We start from the raw sequence: 25,011 nt of genomic DNA on the forward strand, positions 1-25,011 counted from the left end.
AGTAGCCTTGCTTTTGTTTTAGTAAGTGAATATAACTGCAATGTAGAGCTGAAGTGTGTGTGCTGAAAAACATAGGCCCTTGGCATTGTACTTATTCTATCTCTAGTTTTAAGAGACAGAGTTGCTTTTTATCATGGGTTTTAAAGTGCTTTTTTATCGTGGGTTTTATGGTGTTAGTTTTAGGAGGAGAAACTCCTACCTCTCAGACAAAGGGCATCATTTTGCATCACAGTGATAGCTATTGGAAGGAAAAAAAGGACTACTACAACTTCTCAAGAACTGGTGTTGAACCAACCAGTGTTGGTTAAGGAAGAACAGTAGATGCTAGAATACTTTTGGAGGGGTGAGGGGGTGTCCATGAAAGCAGAAGGGGAATTCTTCATGACTAAGAGCATCTTTGTAAAAATTAGGTCTTGTATTTCTGTTGATCAGAGTAAGCTGAATAGTTCCAGGGATAATTAAACCTGGGACAAAGAAACAGCTTTATGGTATTGTGCCCAGTTCATTTTTCACCAAAAATTATTATATTAAAAAGAAATATTTACATTGTGTTCAGTACTTCTGTTAGGAAACACAGATCTATATAACAGAGTTATTCTGAGACCTGTGCAAACAGGAATTGCATTTCCCTGCAGATTTTGGGCAGAAACCACTAGGAAATTACCTGGCTATAAGTACTTCATGCAAAGGCTCAGTAAGGAGGAATCATAGAAGCCTGTAGCCTATATCTTCAACGGTGCTTTATACTACTGGATGCATCAGTGTTTAGGTTTTCAGGCTGAAGCATCTTAAAAACACTGATTTGAGAAAGCAGAGAGCACATGTCTTTTGAGGATGAGTCACGTTACGTATCAAATTTGGATGTTTGAACTTGTCCAGTATTTCTGACTTTTTGCCCTGGTCTTAGCAACTGTGTGCTTGGTTTTAGAGAAGATACTTTACCCCACTTAAATTTCTGCAACTGTTTTAAGGAGAAAAAGTTCTAGCACAACTGCTACTAGAATCACGATGAGCTGTTTTATAGGCTTCTTTAAGTGCAGACAATGTTTTCTGGTTAATATTTTGAATATTTGATGCAGAAAAATGTAAATTACTAAAATACTCTGCATCAGGTCTTCCATTTAGCATTATCCTTTTGCACTGCAGAGTAAACTAATGAATTACAGCATGATTACATAGCACATAATTAACTTTGTAATTAATATGCAACTGCCACTTAAACTAAAGTACTGCTTATAAAGATGTACGGCAACAGTAAATCACAGGTCAGAAGTAGCACTTTGGAATTTTCAAAAGAATGAGAGTAAATGCAGAATCACTTACAGCAGCAAAGTAAGTTAATTAAAAAGCAGATTAATTGTGAATGTCCTGTTTAATTTTAAATACCTTTGCTATTTCTTTTCCCCGAAGAAAGAACAAATTTAAAGCCTAACTCATTCATTGTTTTCTTAGATGACATATTTAAAAATGAGCATTAAACTGTCCTGGTTGAGATTAGAATTTGGTTAGTATTCCTTTCTCATCTTGCTGCATAAAAGGCTAGCATGAAGCCAACAACTTTTTACTTGAATTAATTCCAGCTTTCTGCCATGGTCTTCTTTTTTGGGTTGTTTTTCTACACCCAAGTCAGTGAAACAAAGTTAGTCAAACCAACTCCATCCTTTGTTTTGCTGATTTGGTTTGGGTTTTTTTTGTTGTTGTTTTTTTTAAAGGAGGATGAGGGTTGGTACTGTGCTATCATTACCAGTGAAGAATGAGGAAAGGTCTAAGTTAATTTACTTCAGCCAAACTATTTTTTTGCAGCAACTGTCCCCAGTTGCTGGTACCCCCAGCAATGGTGCTGATGCTGGATGCCCTTGTGCAGACAGATCACATGCTTCACAGGCATGCAGAATGACACTGTAAAACAGTAAAACTGCATGTCTTGCTGCAGGATTCCAAACTATTAGCTGTCCTTTTCTCTATCCTTTTCCTTTCCATCTGTCTCCCTATGATAATGCTGTTGATAATGGCATGGAATAGAAATCCCTGATGTAGATGTGGCCATACTGCCTTGGTTCAGTCCGTGCTTGATCAGTGGCAAGCACTATTGAAAATGGTGCCAGAGTATACCAAAGGTTTAGGGGTTTTTTTTAAGTAGAATTTTGGAGAGCTCTGTATCCAGAGGCCTTGGGAAACTAAGTGTTACAGCTCTTTAACACCTTTCTGACCTTCTGAAAGTGATGCAATATGAGAGCTAGACCCTGCAAGTGTATGGGATGCTGTTCATGTTATTCAGTACTTCAGTATGGACTCCTTGATCTATAGGCTGTATTTGATCTCCTGTTGGATATATCTGCTTAGTGTCTGGTTAAAAGAAATTAACAGGATAGATGTCACAATCAGTTGAAAATGGCTACCCTAAGCATATAATGCATCTTTTAAAAGAATTAGTGTTTTTTGTTAATGTCTCTTTTGTGAGCCAAACTAATTTCTTGTGTTGAGCAGTACATGACAAACAGCTCTAACTTTAGAGTTTCAGTGTTCCTAAAACCCTTTGATTTCTCTATTCAGTATTCATGGTGCTCACTATATTGTTGGTTGCTTCATCCATGTGATGCTATTTTTTTCATTTTAAATGGCTATCTGAAACTTCTGACCTGGAACAAAGAGTGATAGATGCTTCACAGTTGCTCTTCATTCTAGATAAATAATCATTCAGGCGTAATTACGTGCATCTCTCAGTGCTCATGAATATCTACTGCCTGCTTGAATAGCTGGGAGGGAACATACATTGCCCTTACAAATCCTTCAGAATAGGCTTCTGCTTGTATTGTATTTAGGAGAAAAAATAGGAAACAAGCAACACCACACACACATAAAAAAAAAGAAAAAAAACCTAAAAACCAACCAGAAAACCACCCAAACAAAAAATCAGAAACCAGGAATTCTTCATTTTCCATATGCTGGCTTTGTTTTTCTTCATTGATTGACATGCTCAACATTTGAAAATGGCATGTAAGAATAATCCTGAGATGTAAGGGTATTCCTGACTTAACTCTTCAAAAATAAAAAAAATTACTGAAAGTAGGATGTGCACCATAAGTAGAATCTAACCTAATGGAACTTGGAAGGAGGTTTGTCATTTGAGTTTCATGTGTCACTTAGTGGGTTGTAATGTGAGAAACAGGTCAGTTTTATAATCGTCAGATTTTTGTCTTAGTGGCTCAAAGGGGAAATGAAGCTTTAGGGAGGTGTCTTTTTCTGAAAATGATGTGTGGTACATTCTTGGAGGTTCAGTTCTTGGCATTATGAACAGATGCTTCTGAACTAATCTCAAATGTCACATTTCATGCATAAACCCTGGGGGATTAACAATATCAGGATTCCCTGAGAGTATTCATGGAGGTTTAACTTAATACCCTCTCTCAGGGAAGTGTCCCACCTACTAACTTGATGGATGCTTCCAGGTCTTCCCATGGGCCTTCTCTCTAACACCAAATAAGGTCCAAATAAGGCCAGGGGAGAGGGGACATGAGCAAAACACTGCAAAGCGGTGGGACTTTGACACAGCCACTGAAAATCATATGGTGTAGAAAAGTCACAGAGATCTCATCAGAAGAGAGATACCATGACTTGATTTTACATTAAAATGGAGAGTCATCAACATCTGGTAGAGGAAAAAATCACAGCTCCATAATTATGATTGAGTTAGTCATAATAGTTGGGAGAAATGCAGACAATTTAAAATATGAGAAAGTTAATCTCCTGTCTAGCAAATGCTCACTTTTCTATTTTAAATATTTCAGTGACTGTTCAGAAAAGCTTTTATTTTAAAATCGTAATAAGTAAAAAAACTCACTGTTGTCTGGAAATAGAGGTGCTTGTGATGGATGCTTTGATAAACTCTCTAACTGCAGAGGAACTGACAGGTAGGTTTTTAGCATATTAGCCAGCTTTTTTTTCCTTGTAATATATATATATATATATGATATGTTAGGTTTGGATGAAAAAAACCCAACCCAAAACCCAGAGAAAACACTTCCTTAAGCCTCTGTTAGAATGAGTTCCTGTCTAAACAGAAGATAAGAGAGGTAGTTTAGCTTCAGTTCTCTTCCATCTACGTGTATGTTTTTGCGATGAGGTTATAATATATGTTAACATTATGCTGACACGGACAGCTCTAGCCAATAGGTTAAAATTGTTAGGTAGTTTGTCTTTTTGACAGATCTCGTCTCCATGTCTAGCGATTTATATGACCTTCCAACTCTGATATTTTCCTTGCCAGTGTGTGTCCAAACTGGCTTGCTTTTACCTATTGGGCCTGCCTCGTTCTCCGAGACTGACAAAGCAGCCTGTGCTTCACTGAACCTGTGAGGAGGCTGCTGGGTCACCCTCAGGGTTAAATGCTGCTTTATTCCTTTGAGTGTTAAATTGCTTGTTCAATTCTTGGACATGTTTTCTTAAATGAATGTTTTAAACTAATTTAGAAATTCAATTTCTTGCAGGTAGAGCCATGGCAACATGATATATCAAACAAAATGTCTCACATTTCCCTGTGTTTTCCCCTTACGATTTAGTACATGGAATGATTCATAAAAACCTAGGCCAAAGCTAGGCATGTTCTGCATCATAGATGAATTAAGCTGCAGAATAAAATCCCTGCTCCTGGGACAAATTTGCTGCTCACTTGAGTGAGCTTTTCTCCCATGTTCCGTAACACTTAGGATTTATTGTTTGATCTTGCAAGAAAGTGTTTACCTGTGTTTGTAATACAAATTCTTTCTTCCCCAGCATTCCATCTCGTTCCATGTGCACATGCATGCTTACTTCTGTATTTGCATGTGTTAGCTTAATCAAAGCCTTATAAATAGCAGATCAGTTGGCTTTCAAAAGGAAGGAAGCTTATTAAAAACTTCTGTGCTGGTGAGGTGCTTTTCACAGGCCAGTCAGGAAGCTCTTGAGAACTTTGCTGCTAACAGCCATCAGAGGTTTTCTTCCCATAGCTGCATAATAGCACTGCAGTTCATTAGTAAATCTTGACTCTGTGACAGGCGTGATGTATTAAAAGCACTTGTATTACATAGCGATGTTTAAAAAACCTTGAGTTGCAGGTAGTATAAACCAGGCTTTTCTAGAGATTTGAACAAGTCCTGAAGCAGAATCTGAGGCAAGGGGGGGAGTGAAGATGGCAGCTCTGATAGTATGAAGAGGTGGCAGCAATAGACTAATTTAGGTCCTTAGCAGTACTTGAGAGACTTGAATAAATTAGAGTCATCCTGGGAAACAGATATCTAAATTGGTTTTAAACCATTTCAGAGAATAAATCTGTATTCCTAATGTCAGCTAGAAGTAGAATATGACAATCCATTAACATATTGAGCTTCTTGTGATAGGGAAGGAAGGACAGTGTTAGGACACTGTCTGAGGCTTAAGTGAAAGGTTCAAAATTGCCTGTGTTGACACGTTGGACAAATCACCTAGACAATATGTAACTGAGCTCCTGCAATGTACCTCTGCTGTAGAAGAGACCAGAGTAACAAAACTCTAGTAGAAAGCAAGTTTGGCTCCCTAAAATAATGTCCAACTTTGAGCAAAATACCTTTCCACTTGCCATTTTTAAAAAGTGTATGATTTTGTTGCTCCGCAGTAGAAATAAGTCACAGTGTTGCTATATAATGTCATACACATCCCTCTAAATTTTTTTCAGACTTATTGAAGGCAGTAAAAAAAAGAAATTCATGTGGAAACTGGGTCCCTTCTCACAGAAAGTAAAATGGGAAGAAGCTTGAAAACAGGCAGCTTGTCCAATGGATTTATAACACTTGCGGGTGGTAGCATGTCATTCTGTGGAACCAAGATCACTGACTCTGACTGTTATCATAGGATATTTTCAGGGACTGAATTGACCTGACAAGGAACTAATGCATAATATATTTAGTCACAGGATGGACATTTTAGAGTTTCCATTTATTTGTTTCTTTTATTGTTAATGGGTGTATGATTGAATTCATGTAGGTGTTTAATAAACACTGATATTTTACTGAAAATCTTAGATCATTGTAATGTTTTAATGATTGCAAAGGAAAGTGATTAATGTTGCTTAACTTACACTCTGCAGACTTTGTGACAGAGTTGTTTGGTTTTAGGGTTTTTTTCATTAGTTGATAGTACAAATTACTTTCAGTCCATGCACTTTTATGTCTTTCTGGGCAGGCATAGGTCTCCAGTTCTTCAGGTTAGGGTTCTGTTTACACATAGTATAGCTTTCCTTCTTATTTGGCTTACAGCTTCCTTTCTGAACAAAATCTTGTGCAGTCAAGAAAGGGTTCATGCTTTGATTTTGTCCTGCCATGCATATAGTCATAATGCCTAGCATTATAGTAATATTTGAGCTGGTAAGAGAAAGTTGTCAAATAATTCTTATTTTTCAAAAGAGAAGTAGTTGTTGAAAAGAAGTGGGAAATCATACTTTCTCCTGTGGTGTTTCATAAAAATATTTTGTTATGTCTTCTATTATAGCAATCCTGTTTGCTGGTACCGTTCCAGTATTTGTGCCCACCTTTAAAAAGGTTGGTGAATTTTGTTCTGTAAGACTTTTCTTTTAAAATTATTATTTCCTGCATCTGAGTTAGGGATTTGTCTAAATGTTGCTGCTTTGCTGTTTTGCCAGCCCAGAAGTCTGCTGTTGGAGGAAGACAGTGTTTATGCCATTGTGTTTTCTTCCTTCTTATGCTTTGCGCAGTCGGAACAGTGAAACTACAAGCTAAGTGTATAGACAAAAGATAGAGTTCTGCATTGTTTAATTGTTTACTGTCTGCCATTTTAAATACCACCATCACCTTAGAAGGAAAAACTGCAAGTGCCTAGGTCTTAACCAGCTGATAGACAGCATAGAAAGGTAAGAGAGTAGAAATGTCCTTATTCAGGACTGGTGAGTGTCTAAATGCATTATAAGGGACAAGTGGAGCCAGGCTCAATATCTGATGTATGGGAAAGGTAGGAAAGTATGGGTCAAAGAAGTCCTTAATCTGAAGTAGTTCAAGTTTGTGACATGGCTTTTTGATTAGGAAGAACTCCTGTTTACTAAATAACTCGTTCTTTATAAATTGGGATATGTCAAGTGAAACAAAATCAGAAAATATAAAAACTCTCACGTCTGGTAGTGTTTAAATTGCTTCCCTTGTGTCAAATGGGACAGGATCAAATGGGCTGTTCCTGGAACATGACTTGGTTCATGCCAGCCGGTCCTTTTCTTTTATATCCGTGCCTGGATCAGTCATGCAATGAGCAGGAACCTTTTTAATCCTGTAATATGGCATATTGGGCAACGAGGCTTTTTAAGCAATGAACCATCTTTCAAAATATATCCCTCCAAATTTCAGATCTAATGCACCTCAGTTACTCAGGAAGAAAAAAAAAAAAAAAAAAAAAAGAGGTGGCAAAATGTAACCACTCAAGGATCACAAAATCAAGAGCAAAAGACAAGGAGCCGTAGGATAGGAAGAGTTTTATTCTCTGCAAGGTTTGATATTGTCAATAACATGTTGAGTTCATCAGAATGTTTTCAAAGGGGACACTTGTTTCCTTTTCAGGAGAGCCAAGTGTTGTTTCGAATGAGTCCTTACACCGACTCCTGCCTGCTGAAGGCTTTGCAGTGTGGCTGCTCTGCCAGCTTTGTATGCGTGTCACCAGCACATCACGTTTGATCACAATGAAAGTCACTCCAGAGTACGTCTAATCAGGCAGGGCTTCAGAAAAACTTGAAGGCTCTAAAGCTGACCTCTGGAGCCTGTAGTGTTGCTGTTGGAAGCAAAGAAGAAAAGTATGTAGCTTTTTGAGGTCTGTTCCACAGTGTTATAATAACCATTTAAACAAAAAAAAAAAAAAAATAAGAAAGGAAGGATATGAGTAGAAGAAAATACAGTCTGGACTTGAACTGCTTTTATCCAGCTGTCACCTGAATGTAGAGTTGAAGTTTATCAAGTTAATTCTGTACTTGGAAGTCTGGCTGAATGCTGGAAATTTTGTCATGAAATTGCAGGAAGGGTAATATTAGATGTTTTATCCTTAACTTCTAGTAATACATTCATTAAAGATTTTACACTATCACTTCATTGTTCATATTAAACCGGCATGTGGTAGCCCTTGTCCGAATGGTGATCTGTGTTAGGCACTGTGTGTGTTTGGTGGAGATGGAGCCTACCCAGAGCAGCACTGGATGTAATTGGAAAGCCAGAGAAGCTAAAGAAGTGAAACCTTTGGTGGTGGAGAAGAACTCAGGTCTCTGTTCACAGGGCTGGCTTTGTCCTGCAGTTAAGGGAAAAAGCTTCTGGGCATATACTTTGTAGTAATGATGGTGGTATGAAAAATGCAAGACAGTCTAAGTGTCTTAATTTATGGACCACACTATAAATAATTCATTAGCAATAGTGTTCTGTTTACATTGTCTGTAATAAAAATGGGAAGTCTGCCTGCTTCAGTTTGTGTGACAGTTGTCGCTCATGAGTTGTCAGGCTCACTCCTGGCCTTTCCAGCACAGGGGGAATGACAGGAACTGTCTCTTAGCAGGAGATACCACACTGGTTCCTAGTCTCTGCAGTCGAGGAAGCTTTTGTTCCAGCCAAGTTTAGCAATTGTGTAGTTACTGCTTTCAAATGCTTGAGAGGATGTTTTTAAAAACCTGCTTGAGATCTGTGTTGTGTTCTGCCAAATGCAATTTCAGCTTTGGTTGTGCTATCACCTGAGGGCGAGAGACCTAGTGGAAGTACAACTAACAGAGATCTGTGCTCTCGGAAGAAATTCTACTGAAATTTGCTCCTGATTATCCCAAGGGTTTTGTTCGTGAACTGAACACATGACAGATCTTTAACCATGGAATTTACAAACTTTTGAAAACTAAATTGTTAAGATTATTGGTAAAAAGAAACTTATTTCATGGTAAGTGTAAAATTCTCTTTATTTGCCTCTAAAGTCAGTTTGGGACACTGGTAATTCTCAGAGGCCAGTTTCTAGATAAAAAGTTCCTCTCAAATGATGAGGTGTTGAGAAAACCAAATGAGGCAGAGGATTATGGATGCTTCACTTAAAATCTTTCTTGAAGGCAGCAGGCTTTGTTGTGTAAAACTCGTGCAGTATTTTGTCGTCTAGGTGTCTGGAGGAATTTCTGCCTTACTGGAATTATGGGCACTTGGAAAGCAGGAATAGCAGCTACTACACTACAGATAGGCAAGTAGGGATGTGTGCAGATTTGACTTTATTGGAATTGAAGGCATTGCTGCTGGAACTAAAAGATGTTGATTTCAAAATCAACTCTAGGGTGTCCAAAGTATTTCTGGGCTTCTTGATAAAGTTTCATTAGCAATGAATCTGTCCCTTTGCTTGTGTTTCAGGTCCTTGAATACTAGCTGTTGAGACCAACATAAACAGCAGTCACATTTCAAGTCTTCCAGTATATTGTGTTCACACAGTGTTTCATTGTGTATATACAGAAGAGTTTTCCATGAGGGTTACACAGTCATTTGATTTTCTTGTCCAATCCTGGCTCGTTTTACCTGGACTCTTAGTATGGTTTCTTAAAATTTAGGATTTGGTGACAACTTGAAGCACTAAATGCTTATCCAATTGTGTTGACAATTAAGTAAAACCAAATCCTTTGGTTTTTAATGTATATTCTGCAGGCCCAGAAGTATTAATATAGATGGCTATCCAGTCAGCTACCTTAAAATGAAGATGGTAAAATAAAGACATTACCAAAACTGTAGTTTTGTTTTGTCTAGATGCCCAATATCTCTAGTTTAAGTTACTTTAAACAAAATAACCCCCTAGCACTAAATTGTCATAACTCAAAGCAAGTGGAGAGTTAGTGACAAGCCCCATTTGGTTAGCACCTGAAAGCAGTACAGGCAATGTAATTTGGCTGCCAGCAACTGCTCTGTTTCTTCAGTTACAGAAGTTCACAGCCATCCAACATGTACTTTGCTTGTTCAGGTATATTTAGTTTTTACAGGTTCTGCTGGTCCTCCTGAAATTTATATTGCTTCTATTCTGGGGAACTTGGTAAATATTTAAATTTCATCAGAACAGGCCAGAATAATGGCTGATGTCAAAATTGTTGGAGCTTGTGTCTTAAAGCAGCTATTCAGTTGCTCTGTTCTCCAGAGACTTTGCTGATTGAGCTAATGTTTTTTCTCCATTCCTTCCCTCTCCCTGAGTGGTCTTCTCCAAAGCAGTGATGCTTTCCCTGGTGGCTTGTCAGAAATCATTGGTCTTAGGAGGACTGTCTTATCTTATAAAATGAAAGAAAAGATGACTAGATCTTACATTTATAGACAATAAAGAGAAATTACCATCTACTTTAACTATATGCCTTCTTTATGATACTAAATGTAGTGGAGGAAAAAAAGGAGTCCAAATCTATCCTCATTCCTTTACTTGGTCCAATAGAGTTTGGGGATGGGGGATTGTTACATTCTTTGTGTTGCACTCAGTAATGAGGAATAGAAGTTGTGATGGTACAGTATCATGAGAAGAAATCAGCAATTTCCTTCAAATGCTACAGTTCAACTTCCAAAACATGCCTGGTTTCATCAGATAAGTATGAGGGCCTTCAGTGTCAGAATGCAAATCCTTCGCATTTCTAATTCACAGTGGGCTCGAGATAGAGTTCTTGCTAGGAGCATTTCTTTGGGTTGACCCAAGATACTTTGACCTCTCTTTGTTACATAGCAGGCTATCTGCTGCAAGAAAGATGTTATCAGACCATAGCAAACAGAGTAGCATCTTCAGTTTTTGATAAGTAATTGTTAAAAATATTTGCTGCTAGTGCCTTTTCCCCTCCTTCTGAGACCATCTTTGACAGTTTGGTTAGGTCATTACTGCTTCCTCTAGACCTTTAGAAAATGCTTATATTAGGTTGTCTTCTGTAGTTCATCTTTCAGGTTTTAAGCAAATAACTTAGGTGCTTATCTCCAAACCAGCTGGTTTTCTTTAGTAGCTGATAAATGTCTAGCAAAAGCAGGAAAAAGTTTCCATCCATAAATGTTCTTTGCTCCAGCTCTACAGACTCAGCCCCCAGAAGGTGTGTAAGCCAGGTGATGTTAGCAATACTACACGCCTGTTTGCAGGATTTGGTAGGCAGACACAAAGAATTCTCAGCAAATACTTTGCATCTTATCACAGAACCTCTGAAAGAACCAAGCTTTCATTCGGTAAATAAGCATTGCATGCCAGAATGCAAACCTTTTTCTGTTTTTATGCTAACCTGACTTCTGCAATCCTCCCACCAGGCACAGAAGGTGGCAAGAGGTGCTTGACTCTGCTTCATTTTAGAGACTGGCAATTTATCAGGGTGAGATTTCTTACAGCATTGTTGTATGAGTGATCAGGGACACTGGTTAGGAAATTATTCGAGCACAACCCAGCAAGCTTTTAGGGATGGCTCATTTGCTTGTAGCTGTCCCAATGAGGATTAGTATTCCTTACCTGCAAGCTACAGTACATATAGTAAACCACTGGATCAGTGGGTTCTGCTGTGGAACTGTCAATGTTTGCTCTAGCAGATCTGTGTATACTGGAGTGTGCAAAGCCTCCGAGAGCACTGTAGCAGGGCACTCAGCCCTGGCTCCCCAGTAGCACACTTCTACACACTTTTGCCTTTAATTTTGTGTTATTATCTCTTGCTGTTTTAAACTGCAGTGTCCTTTTACCTCCTTCCTCTCCCTAAAGATAACAAGCTGACAGAGCTGATTACACTAGGAGCTGGGTGGAATGCAGGGAAACCAACCTTATAATACAAGCATGCAGCAGGGCAATTACCTGTGATCTGCAGATGCTGCTCTCGGTCTGAGGAAACCACTCATTTCAGCCAGCGGGCTGGAGGTGAGGGCTGCCGGTGCAAAAGGCAGCTCATGTGCTTAATGGTTAGTGCTGGCTGCTGACCAACTTGTCCAGGCTCAAGGGAGCTCTCTCCTTAGCTCTCTCTTACACAGTGCCTGAGATTTTTTAATATTTCTGTGTCTATACTTTAAGTGTAGGTCATATCCCAGAGCTGTGTGTGTGCTTCCAGCCAGCCCGACCACCTTTGCTTTTGTAAATCAGGGTGCAGATGTGCTTCGTGATAGAACAACTTCTGGGCACCGCCGCTCCTCCTCCCAGAGGAGTCCAGCAGGCTTGCTTATGCAAGCTGTCATGCTGTCTTATTTTTTTTTTCAAAAGCATGTGTGGGTTTGCTTTTGTGTGTATCCGGCTGGCTGTTGGTGCCTGCATATAATAGGCTCTGTATATAAAAACGCTCCCAAGCACACGGCTGCGGAAACAGCTTCCTTAAACCCGACAAAATTGCCAGCCCTTGCAGCTCAAGCCACCATAAATTACAAAAACCTGCTCCCACCTCCCTGAACCGTGCCTGCCGGGCGCTGTGTGCGCACACACACTCGCTTTCCCTCTCTCGCAGTCAAAGATGATAGAAAGTCTTCTGGGGATTACCGCACATTTGTAGAGCAACAATGGAAAGCAGCACAGCACAAATATCTATTCTTCCTCGCCCAGCATAACAAACGCTGCTTTGTCTCACATCTGGCCCTTTTTTAATAGCTCAAAAGCCAACAGCAGTAGCTATTTAACAGCTTATGGTAAATAAAGCTTTATTAAAACAACTTCCTTTTCAAGTGTTTAACGATGAAAACAGCCCTTCGCCTGACATTTTATACTTTTTTGTACCATATCCAGTAGAAGAAATAAATTAGTTGTCATGGATAGATATTAAACTTTTTTCCAGCGGCCGATCTTTGGAAGCATCTTTGAAAATTGCCGTACTGCAAAGCGGGCTTAGAGCCCTTTGGAAGCCGTGTGAGCCCTGTTTCCGAGTGCGGACGTGCGGGGCCGGGCTGGGCTGGGCCGGGCTGGGCCGGGCTGGGCTGGGCTGGGCCGGGCCGGGCTGGGCCGGGCTGTGCCGGGCTGGGCCGGGCCGGGCCGGGCTGGGCCGGGCTGGGCCGGGCTGGGCTGGGCCGGGCCGGGCCGGGCTGGGCTGGGCTGGGCCGGGCTGGGCTGGGCTGGGCCGGGCTGGGCTGGGCCGGGCTGGGCTGGGCTGGGCTGGGCCGGGCCGGGCCGGGCTGGGCTGGGCTGGGCCGGGCTGGGCTGGGCCGGGCCGGGCTGGGCTGGGCTGGGCTGGGCCGTGCCACGGGCGGGCAGCGGCTGCGGCTGCGGCGGGGAATCCGGGCAATTACACGCAATTAGCAGCTTTAGCCGGTGTGTGCACACGGAGGTGCGCTCGGGTAGCTCCAGAAACAACTTATTACAGTATGTTCCATGGCAGGGGAAATGTCAGGTGGAATTAGATGGCTTTTGTCTCCGGGCCGACACATTTTACCACCAGGACAGGGCGCTGAGAGAAATGGTGTTTGTTAAAATCCATCACTGGAGGTGACAGGCTCCCGGGAGCGGCTGGGCTGCTTCGGACCCGGCTGCTCGGGGGTCTGTGCTTCAGGCGACAGAACGCGGCTGTCCCGCCTCCACAGGGCCACCGTCCCGGGCCCCGCGTCCCCCCCGGGCTGTCCGTGTGCCCCCCGTGCTGTCCCTGTCCCCCAGTGCTGTCCCTGTCCCCCAGTGCTGTCCCTGTCCCCCCCAGTGCTGTCCCTGTCCCCCCCAGTGCTGTCCCTGTCCCCCAGTGCTGTCCCTGTCCCCCCAGTGCTGTCCGTGTCCCCCAGTGCTGTCCCTGTCCCCCCCAGTGCTGTCCCTGTCCCCCCCAGTGCTGTCCCTGTCCCCCAGTGCTGTCCCTGTCCCCCCTGGGCTGTCCCTGTCCCCCCAGTGCTGTCCCTGTCCCCCCTGTGCTGTCCCTGTCCCCCCCTGTGCTGTCCCTGTCCCCCCAGTGCTGTCCCTGTCCCCCCTGTGCTGTCCCTGTGCCCCCTGTGCTGTCCCTGTCCCCCCTGTGCTGTCCCTGTCCCTCCAGTGCTGTCCCTGTCCCCCTGTGCTGTCCCTGTCCCCCCCAGTGCTGTCCGTGTCCCCCCCATGCTGTCCCTGTCCCCCCCAGTGCTGTCCCTGTCCCCCCAGTGCTGTCCCTGTCCCCCCCAGTGCTGTCCCTGTCCCCCCCAGTGCTGTCCCTGTCCCCCTGTGCTGTCCCTGTCCCCCCAGTGCTGTCCCTGTCCCCCCAGTGCTGTCCGTGTGCCCCCCAGTGCTGTCCCTGTCCCCCCCTGTGCTGCCCGTGTCCCCCCCATGCTGTCCCTGTCCCCCTGTGCTGTCCCTGTCCCCCAGTGCTGTCCCTGTCCCCCAGTGCTGTCCCTGTCCCCCCCAGTGCTGTCCCTGTCCCCCCCAGTGCTATCCCTGTCCCCCCCAGTGCTGTCCCTGTCCCCCCCAGTGCTGTCCCTGTCCCCCCCAGTGCTGTCCCTGTCCCCCTGTGCTGTCCCTGTCCCCCCAGTGCTGTCCCTGTCCCCCCAGTGCTGCCCGTGTCCCCCCCAGTGCTGTCCCTGTCCCCCCCAGTGCTGTCCCTGTCCCCCTGTGCTGTCCCTGTCCCCCCAGTGCTGTCCCTGTCCCCCCAGTGCTGCCCGTGTCCCCCCCAGTGCTGTCCCTGTCCCCCCAGTGCTGTCCCTGTCCCCCCCAGTGCTGTCCGTGTCCCCCCTGTGCTGTCCGTGTCCCCCCTGTGCTGTCCCTGTCCCCCAGTGCTGTCCCTGTCCCCCCAGTGCTATCCCTGTCCCCCCCAGTGCTGTCCCTGTCCCCCAGTGCTGTCCCTGTCCCCCCTGTGCTGTCCCTGTCCCCCAGTGCTGTCCCTGTCCCCCCAGTGCTGTCCCTGTCCCCCCAGTGCTGTCCCTGTCCCCCCCTGTGCTGTCCCTGTCCCCCCAGTGCTGTCCCTGTCCCCCCTGTGCTGTCCCTGTCCCCCAGTGCTGTCCCTGTCCCCCCACTGCTGTCCCTGTCCCCCAGTGCTGTCCCTGTCCCCCCAGTGCTGTCCCTGTCCCCCAGTGCTGTCCCTGTCCCCCCTGTGCTGTCCCTGTCCCCCAGTGCTGTCCCTGTCCCCCCAGTGCTGTCCCTGTCCCCCTGTGCTGTCCCTGTCCCCCCACTGCTGTCCCTGTCCCCCAGTGCTGTCCCTGTCCCCCCAGTGCTGTCCCTGTCCCCCAGTGCTGTCCCTGTCCCCCCTGTGCTGTCCCTGTCCCCCAGTGCTGTCCCTGTCCCCCCAGTGCTGTCCCTGTCCCCCTGTGCTGTCCCTGTCCCCCCTGTGCTGTCCCTGTCCCCCAGTGCTGTCCCTGTCCCCCCAGTGCTGTCCCTGTCCCCCAGTGCTGTCCGTGTCCCCCCCGTTCCTCCGGGCCCCTGTGGGCGGTGGCGCGGCCCTGCGGCGCCCCCTGGCGGGCCGCGGCGGCACCTGCCCTCGCCCGGCCCCGCTCCCTCCTGGCTTGTTGCTTCATCGAAGTCACTTCGTAGATACAGATTGTCTGCCCTCTCCTAGGACCCTCAGCATGCTGGAGACTCGAAGGAAATTATTAGTTTTTAGCTGATTGAATAAACAGCATTAGCCAACTTGTGTGCTCTGGCGGCAGGGGGCAGGGATGTTTAGAGCTGCTGTGCTGAATCCCTGCTTAAGGAACTGATCTTCATTTTCCCTTCTCACCTACTGTTAAAATGTCTAAACCGAAAAGGAATTTCCTGTTGTCTTTTTATTTATGGCCTTCTTGCACTGAGTGGTCCGAAGTGCCTCCAAATTAGATCTTGTCTGGTGCAGCCACCGCAGGGAGGCCGGTCCCCTGTGGAAATGGAGACCTTGTGTAGCGCTGTGCTGCTCACAGCACCGCTCCCAGCAGCCTCCCTGCCTTTCCCCCTCTGCCCTCAGAGAGGGTTTCTGGTGCGGAGATTATTTGCCGGAAGGTTGGTTTGCGGAGGAATGGCACCGGTGAGCTCCGCTCCAGCTCCATCCCTGCCCAGCAGCGAGGGAAGGGAGCCTGTGGGAGCAGGAGCAGAAGGCTCCGTGTGAAGTCCCTCTAAAGCCAGGGAGAAGGCTGTGCCTGTTTCAGTGACGATTCAGGTCTCCCTTGGCCGCAGGGGAGCAGATTTCCCTGGTCCATGGGTCCCGCGGGGCAGAGCTCTCGCTGTGGATGGCAGCTCTGGCCATGGGGAGTGCTCACCCCAGAGCAGAACTGAATCCACACGAACTTCCGAAACTAGGAATGGTTTTAGACATGTTTGAAGCAGTACTGAAATGTTTGGCTTAATTTTTTGTTTCCTCTTTAGGAGGCTGTTCAGGCTGCCTTAAGAACTAGTGGGGACCACGTTTTACTAAATTGTTTTCTGAGCTGTGTTACTCGGAAGTTCCATTTGTGATCTAATAATTGCAGTCCTGTAACCTGAACTGTCACCCAACACAGAGTGTAACAGAATCTCCTGAAATTCTCTTTTGTAAAACCAGTGAAAAATTTCATTCATTTTTCAGTATGGAAGAGGGTTTTGTAGTAATGGTTTAAAAGATTCAGTATGTTTGGGGTTAAAAAAAAAAAAAAAGGTTAACAGGTCGATACATCTGTTCCTTTAAAAAAAAAAAATTCTCCATTTTTGAGACATCATAAATATGTAAATGAGGCCTCTTTAATTACTGCCTAGGGCTATAAACTCTCAATGCTAGAGGGGAGGGAAGAAGGAAGAATAATTCATATTATTTTTTTATTTTTTTAAGAGAGGGAGACTGGGTCTTTGCCTCAGAAAAGACAGAAGAACGGGTCTTTTTATTGTTGAATTACCAGAAGATGCTGGGAACGCTTCTTTTTTTGTTTATCCTTTTGGATGGAGTTAGCATGTAAAGCAGTAGTGTACAATCTTTCTGGCTAATATGTGCACCAAACAGAGGGGATTTGTTACAAAGCACCGGGAAAAATTCCCTTCTCTATCCTCCTCTGCCAGTACCCTTAATCCTGATCAGCAATATCCCCCCGCTGTCTCTTGAGCTGCTCGCAGGCCTGAATCTTGGCGTGCTGTCTAATGCAGGGACACCGCAGGCCAGCCAGGGACCCTGCAAAGTCGTTTTCACTTGTGACCTGATAAGTGCACAGCACTTAACCGAGTAGAAGTCTGTTCTTATTCAGCCCTGATGGCCTTTCTGTATCTTAAGTACTGTTATTTTCGACTAAGGTGATCTTGCTGCTCCTTTTAAAATAGGATGAGATGGACAGAAAGGGCATTTTTTTAAATTTCAGGATGTGAATGTGCATGTGGGGAATGAGGCCAGACTACAGCAATACCCATGTAGTAGGTATAGTTACTGGAAATTTAATTCTGCTGTTATTTTTCTTCCAGCCAAAATGGTCTGGTGTCAAAATGCTTATTCTGCCATGGTGAAATTTCTGATCTCTATGATAATTTTCACTTTCCATGTTTAATCTTTTAATTCTTGCTGAGGCCCATGAAAGAGTAATTTCCACATAATAATGGTTTCCCACTAATAAGCTCTGCATTTTTTATAGCAGAAATTACTTAGAGCCAGTATGCTCACTGAAAAAAATTACCCTATTTGATGCTCTTACGATGTGTCTGAGAGAAAGATAAAGATGAGTCTTGCGGCAGTGAGGCAGGGCATTTCAAATACAAAGCATTGTGTCATTGTTTGTGATGATCCTTCATATGTGCAATTTTGGCTGTTTGGTTCGGGCAACAAATGTTTACTGTCCAGGGGAGCTAGTGGGCTGAGGGCCTTCTCTTGCCCAGGGGAGAATAAACGAGATTGGGCTGTGGAAGCAGCAAACTGTCAGCAGTAAGGGCTGGTGGGTCATCGTCCATCCATGCCATGAGGGGAAAGAGGCAGAGGGAGCCTGGCAGGGCAGAGACTCAGCCACAGAGCTAATGACATGGGAACAAGTGGAATTAAGGATGAAAATTCTTCTAGCCACTAGGGGAAGGGTGAGAGTTAGAGAGTGCTTTTCTGTGAGAGCCATTGGCTTTTAAAACCAGAAGTATTTTGGAGACTGAATTTGATCAGTTTATTACAGAACTTGTGTGCCCTGTCTGTGTAGGAGAGTAGGGGATTGCATTTTCTGTCCTGCCTCCAAGAGCCTTGTCGGGCTCCTGTGCAGTTAAGTGAGTTACCTCTGTGTATTGTGCCTCTCTGCTTTTCCAGATGGGCTTTGAGAAGCTGTGCCATGTGGGAGAAATGGCAATTTGGACAAGTGCTATAGTAAGCTGTGCCTCAGGTAGCTGATAGCAACCTTTGATTTTGTTTATGGTTAACTGTAAGGCAGGAAACTGGGGTGGTATTACGTGTGTACACATGAAATGATATAATTCAAAAATGTCATTATTTTCTTAAAAAAAAAAGGCACCTCTGTTTGCACGTCTTCAAATTTTTCAATAGACATCTATGTGCTTGTATATGTATTTGTTTTCAGTATGCCCTTCTCCATCTGTGCTGATGTTCAATTAAAATGCAGATAATGTGTCCTAGCTTGTAAGATGGATCACTGCTGAAGTAGTGTCATGTCTAGGCTGGCTTATCTCTTGATAAATACCTCTGCTGTCCACTGAGAGATTAAACTTCATGACTACTGAGGTCTGTTTGGGGGTCCTACAGGCAGATAAGACTGTGTAACTGGCTTTTAATAAAACATACCAATTTACATTTGCTAGAGGACCTTTGGATTGCATTTGCTATTGAGAAGGTGGCAGTGGCATAATCAAAAGAATACTTGCATGTGAAACTGGCTCTTCCATTTCATAAGTATTATAATTTATTGCCAGGAATGCTTTAGTGAACCCTCTCGTGTCTAGAGCATGGAGGTGAGGAGCTTGAGCTGTTGTTCTAAAACCTCATTTAGCTGCCTAGCAGAAAAGATTTCTTCCCCTGAGTCTAATCCAGCAGGAGCCATGGAAGAACATTATCAGCTAGGTACAGAAACCTGCAGCGGTTTGGTTGTGTGGGATGCACACGGATCTCTGCTCTGGGGTCTGTCTCATTGTGAGAGCTGTGTAATCAAGGCTCCCACCATGGGGAACACTCTTCCCCTCAAGGGGGCTGAGTATGGACAGTGCTGGAATTGTTTAGCTGAAGAGATGTTGAGTCATGTACCATAACAGCCAGACAAGTATCTGAAAAATTTGCTCTCTCTTACGTGTATGGTGGGAGTGGAAGACAGTTCTGTCATGAGCAGTGCCCTGAATAACAAACCACTCAGTGCCACTGAAAAGGCTCATGAGGGAGAAGTTTCTGTGCAAGACTAGGACCTTGCTTGTGCTACTATAAAGTTTGGTGTAAATAGGGCATTTGGGTGTATATTTCTGTGCCCACTTATTGTTCATGAACTCCAAACATTACTCTGAGCCATAATTTTATATTCTAGATTTATTTTATTTATTTTTTTTTTAGTTACAGGAAGGCTTAATTTGCCTGTAATTACACTGTTTGTTAAGACTTGGACCTAAGGACTGCAGGCCATGTGTTTTCCAGAAGTAACAAGTAGTTTGTTGAGCTACAGATACCTGAATGAACACAATTTTTCTCGAAGGCAAGAACTGCACAGCCCTTTGCTCCAAAGATTAGGCCTATTCCATCTATTCTAGGTTGTGCATCGGGACATTGGTCATTCTTCAAGTCTGGGCTGCACTGTGGATCCCAGTTCTTCCTGCCCTGTCATCTTGGCCATTTTAAGGGCTCATGAAATAGATCTGCCCATTGGAGGAGTGTCCAAAATGTACCTGTTGCTTTTATTTTCAATCCAGAAATCCAGATTCTTCAGGACACACATTTTGTGCTATTTTTGGCTATGTAATACTCTGCTGTATCTGATTCATTTAATATCTGTGGGAGGTATTTTCTCTTAAAGGAAGATTAGGAAGAATCCCCATGCCCTTGTCCTTGCAAAAGCCGGGCTGTCATTGTTATTGGGATTATTATTATTTTATCTCACAGTGTGCTCAGGGATTTCTTGCAAGCAGCTCTGTTCAGTTTTTCAGGTGGTGGGAAGTGTATGGACCATGTTCAGTGATCTTTTTTGTCCTTTGTGTCTTGCAGATCGAGGGATTTTAATGGCTTTCAGGTAGAAGAAAGTGGAGACAATCAAAATGAATTCTATGGACAGGCACATACAGCAGACCAATGACCGGCTGCAGTGCATAAAACAGGTAAGCTGAAGGTCATTGCTGCTGAATGAGGGTTGGGTGTTGGTGGCAGGTGTTGCATATTGCAGTTACCTGTTGCTTAATGAGTGTCCTTGCCCTTCAGAGGGAAGGAATGAGACACTGTAATCTCATTGAAGACAGCATCTGCTGTGAGAGCTGGTATATTAACCTCAAAAGCCAAACTTTCCCTTACACCTTTCTAAGAAATCTTCAGCCTGGAGACTCAACAAATCTGTCTCAGCTGGAAGCAGAGTGGTGCTCGTCCTGCCAGCTCAGCCCCGGAGGGTCACAGCGGGCGGCTGTCATTCTAGTGCTCTGAGCACAGTAATCCACACTTGCAATGGGCCAGTTTTGATTTTAATCCAGTAGCTGACCTGAGACCTGCACTGCCTGGAGACTCAGAACTTGGATGGTTGGCATCCCTCCAAGTGCTCAGAGTGCTGCTTAATCAGTTTGCATGGAGATTGTAAAAACTTGTGTTTGCGAGGTAAAATTTTCAAGAAGCATCTGTTTGTGAAGATGAAGGGCTCTTCACATGCCACTGCCTTTCAGTGAATTATGTCTCATTTACAGATTTCCCCACTGTAACTGTGCTTGCTTTTATAACCAAGTGAAACTACAGCAGCAAGGGTGCAGAGACTGTCTTTCCTTGCTTTACCCTTCTCTGAACTTCGCTCTGCAGAGCTGCAGGCAGTGTGTATTGTCCCCTCATGTATGTTCTTACCCACATGCAACAATCATAGGATTTTCATAGCAATGGTCCTTTTAGAGGAGGTGAGCAAGAGAATGGTTTTTCGTGTTGATATTTCCTGTGTTTACATTAATGCATGCATTCAGCAAACAGGTGCATAAATGCAAGTTGCACACAGATATTTTGAAGATCCCATCTGGATCCAGGAGATAAGCTCCAAAGTTCATCTCTTTCAACTCAGACTGGTTGAAATTTTCTGAATTGCACTGGAAAAGCAGAAACTTATTATTCCATGAAATGGTGTTCTCAAATATTTTTTCACTGCTTTCTGAGCAGTTTTCTTTGTCAGATCAGGTCACAGCAGAGTCCTGCTGCTTTAGTTTTTTATTTGTATTAGCTAAATTAAAAACTTGCCTACTTGTGCTTGAAGAGATATGCATATTGCTTCTTGAGGTAGCACAGCATTTCTCTGTTCATAGATTTGCGCTGTAGACACAGGCACCCTAAATCAAAGGAACTGATAAAAGATAAGCATGGGGGTACTGGATGAGTCGCTCTGGATTTTTAAATTTATTTCTTTAACTACAGCTCCCTCAAGAGAAGCAGCCAAGGGGAAGTGCTGATCTCTCCCTGGTGAGCAGTGAAAGGACACAGGAAAATGCAGAGGGGCAGTTCAGACTGGGCATTAGGAAAGGGTTCTTCACTGAGAGGATGGTCAGTCACTGCAAGTGGTGACAACGCCAAGCCTGTCGAAGTTCAAGGAACATCCAGATGATGCTCTTAGTCATATGATCTAATTTTAGGTAATCCTGTGAGGAGCAGGAAGTTGGACTTATTAATACTTAGAGGTCCCTTCCCACTTGGTATATTCTTTGATTCTATAAGAATGTTTCTCTTCTCTTAGTTTCATCAATCTCCATCATTAAGTTATCATAGTTTCGCCTAGATATTAGTGGAAGTTTATATTTTCTAGAATGTGTTGTAGTGCAAAAATATGTGGGGTTTTGCAAGTTTGGCCTTGCTTTGGGTGATACAGAAAAAGATTTCAGCTCACACCTAAACCAGATGATTTTTCTCTCCATATTTCCTTTATAAGAGGGGGTTTCAGAATAAATCAAACAAAGCTAGTTCATAGGTCAAGGAGCAGAAATAGGAATCTTTTCCTGCAGAATTGCTGGTCATAATCCAGCCTTGCTCTGTGGTGTGTCTCTCTCTTTCATTACTCTGCAATGAAAGTTAATGCATCTAATGGCCCTTCAGAGGAGGAAAACATGAATTTGAGGATTTCATCCTAGTTTCTTATGAACAGCTTCTGGTTCAGAAAAAAACATGCCCTTGACTGGTACAAATTGGTGTCCTTTTTGGCCATCCTTGCCCATAGGATGAAGAATGAAGGTTAAATTGCAGAACAATTTAACCTTCCAGCTGTAAGAACAGACCTTTACATCAAGTGGAGACAAATGGAGGATGCTGCTCAGCTCCTTTTTCTAGAGCTGTCAGTTTCTGTACATAATTTATACTATTTTAATTAGATAAGAGAATATCAAATTACACTTCCTAAAGTTTTAAAGAGATCATTTTGCCTATGTAATGGGTATTCTGTCAGTTAAACTACTTACTTCATTTATATGTAGTGCTGTTTTTTGCATATGCAGCTTGGATATTTCTTCAGTGATGAAGGCTGGGGGGAAAGGAGGGAAGGTCAGGCTGCCCAGAATTTGTGTAGCAGTGTCTGTTTTCTTTGATCCTGGAAGAAAGCTTGGGGGTTTTTTGGTAGACCAGGAGCATGCTTGTGTCAGAACTCAAAGGATGCCTGAAAAGGAGCTATCCTGCTTGGGAATCCTTGGGAATTCATGGTTCCCCCATTCTGTTTAGGCCAAAAAAAAAGAAGAGAAGAAGAAAACAACGGTTTTCAGCTCGTGACAAACTGTAGTTAACTAAGACAGTGGCTGAACACCAAAAATATGCCTCAGAAAGCTTTTTTCTTTTATTAATTTTTTTTTGTGCAAGTGGCAGTACTTGTAGTTTTGTTGGAGAATAATGACTGCTTTTTTTTTTTTTTTTAATTTGTTTTGTTGAAGAAAGTAGCATCAAAACTGCTGTTTGCTTTTTCATAATTCCAAAATCTTGTGCTCTTATCTTTGCCACAGTGGAGGAAGAGACAGAAACTAACTGCCTTTTTGGAAGACACTCAACTCTATCACAGGGTCATAAATTTCCAGCTTGAGGACATTTACCTTGTTCTTTGAGACAGGTCATTAGCTGACTAATACTAGAAAGAGTAATTTCCAGTTCACCCATTGAGAACTGGACCGCACACTGCTCTGTGCATGCCGAGTTTGGGAGCAAAGCACTAACTTGCATGGATTTATAAATGTGTCTCCACCGATTCTGGGGATTAACTGCAGGGTCAGACAAAAAATGTGTCTGTCTTTTCTTCCTGGTCTAGTCTGGTATCCTCTCTTCCCAGACCATGAACAAACAGTGCTGCTGTTCTCCTGAGTGCACACACGCTTTTGGTGAGGTTAACACAGCAGTGGTGTGGAAGGTGCACTGCAGCAGGGGGAGGAAAACCATCCTTCCTTGGCGCCCAGCATCTGCCAGTTTTATAACCCTGCTGGCAGGCAGTGGCTCCTGCAGCCAGACTGAGAGCTGTCTGCCTCCTTCCTTGCCCCTCACTCCAGCCCCTGAGAAATGCTATAAATGGTAATCCATGTGCCTCTTTAACTAGATCAGGTTTCAGCACAGGGTCAGGACAGGCTTCTTTCTTCCCAGCTCTGTGACTTGTGAGACACCCACAATATCCTTGCTGACTTCTGTTCCAGGATCAAGGTTGTGTTTTACCTTCATCTTTTTTAGTGCTTTAAAGCTACAAACCCAAAACTTGTATATGATCAGCTAGTTAGGAAATGAAGTGTGTGTTAAGAAGTGTTTCAGAATAGATGAAAGGGCAAACTGAAGAGGTGGCTGTGTATTTATGCTTAAAAAAACCCCTAGACTTCTGTGGAAGGCTGGAACAGCTTGTGTGGTCTCTTTGTAGCTGATTCCCTTAGTATTTGTAAGTGTGTGTGCTTTAAAATCAAACATAGTTTTTTTTTGATGTGCAGTGGAAAAAGCCAAAGTAACAGGCTTTCCTTAACACGTGCAATTAGTTTGTCATGACACAGGAGACTCCTCAGGGTACACTGGAGGAAGCTTTGTTCTTTAAGTCATTGTCCATACAAACAAAACCACAAAATTACTTCTGTGCAGAGCTAAGGTCTGATAGCCCCTTAGAATTCCCTGCCATATTTGAGGCTGCAGTAATAATTTGTTTATCTGCTGGGGGCTCTTAAAGCATTCTTCATAGCAGTCCAAAGGTGTGGCTTTAACCAGATGCTGCCCATTGATTTTGTTAGGTGATAGAAGCAAATTCCAGGGAAAATCAGTGGGTTAGGTAACATCCCTCTACTCTTACTCTAATGGGTCTACTTGAAAAACTTGGAGCTGTTATAAATCTAGGGACTTCTACCTTTTGTGTCTCTGTTTGCTGTCAGTTTTGTAAGGTTTCTGTATGTTTCTTCTGAAATTCTTGCACAGAAGTAGATGGAAAAAAACCTTTCTATATTTAAATTACAAGGCAGCCGCCTCTTTCAGAAAGGGTGTGTGGTATCTTCCTGCTGTGCTGAGTACAGTTGTTAGGCTCTGTACTAAAGCTGTGCTGAAATGTTAGTAACAGGTTAAGGAGAAGTGTGAAAAGGCTCTCTGGTGTCAAAAGTATTAGATCATGGTGGGAACAGAGAAGGTTGTTTCTACTGCTTGTGTCATGGTGCATGGGGGCACATGGAGCAGTATCATCGAATGATGCTGGATCACCACGCTATTGGAGACACACGTCACACAGCTGATTTCCAGAAACCAATTAGCATTTCTCCCCTCTTCCCTTCCAGAAGGCTTGCTGAATTGCTGCCTAGCAATGCTTTTTCATGCCTACCCAGCCATTCAGAGAGATATGCTAAAAGTTGTAATTGCTGTGTGTTTGTGTTGATATTTTCTTGCTCAAATTGGAAACAAGCAAGCCCATTTCTTTCATCATTCAGCAGCTAGGTTTTTGGTAGCTTGCAATTCAGGGGAAAACAGAATTCTTTGCATATTTACATAACTGTTTTTAAGTGCTGAAGTGTTTGAACTGATTCTTCTGCTCTTCAGTGTTATTGTTGCAGACTCATGTAAATGCTAAGCAGTCCTAAACATGTCATTTTTAGTATATTTTGGACTGGTTA

General features: G+C 43.6%; 1 protein-coding gene across 19 annotated transcripts in view; it reads left to right on the forward strand.

The window, feature by feature from the left end:
* ZMIZ1 (zinc finger MIZ-type containing 1) overlaps positions 1–25,011 on the forward strand; it is a 341,851-nt gene that overhangs the window by 165,054 nt on the left and 151,786 nt on the right. For all 19 annotated transcript variants that reach the window (XM_086899623.1, XM_086899610.1, XM_086899616.1 and 16 more), the window contains one exon: positions 19,952–20,061. In XM_086899623.1, the coding sequence (XP_086755749.1) occupies positions 20,002–20,061 (60 nt within the window). In that variant the 5' untranslated portion in view covers positions 19,952–20,001. The remainder of the gene's footprint in view (positions 1–19,951; positions 20,062–25,011) is intronic.

This window comes from Cyanistes caeruleus, chromosome 8, assembly GCF_971803275.1.
Source record: "Cyanistes caeruleus chromosome 8, bCyaCae1.hap1.1, whole genome shotgun sequence".
NCBI lineage: Eukaryota > Metazoa > Chordata > Aves > Passeriformes > Paridae > Cyanistes > Cyanistes caeruleus.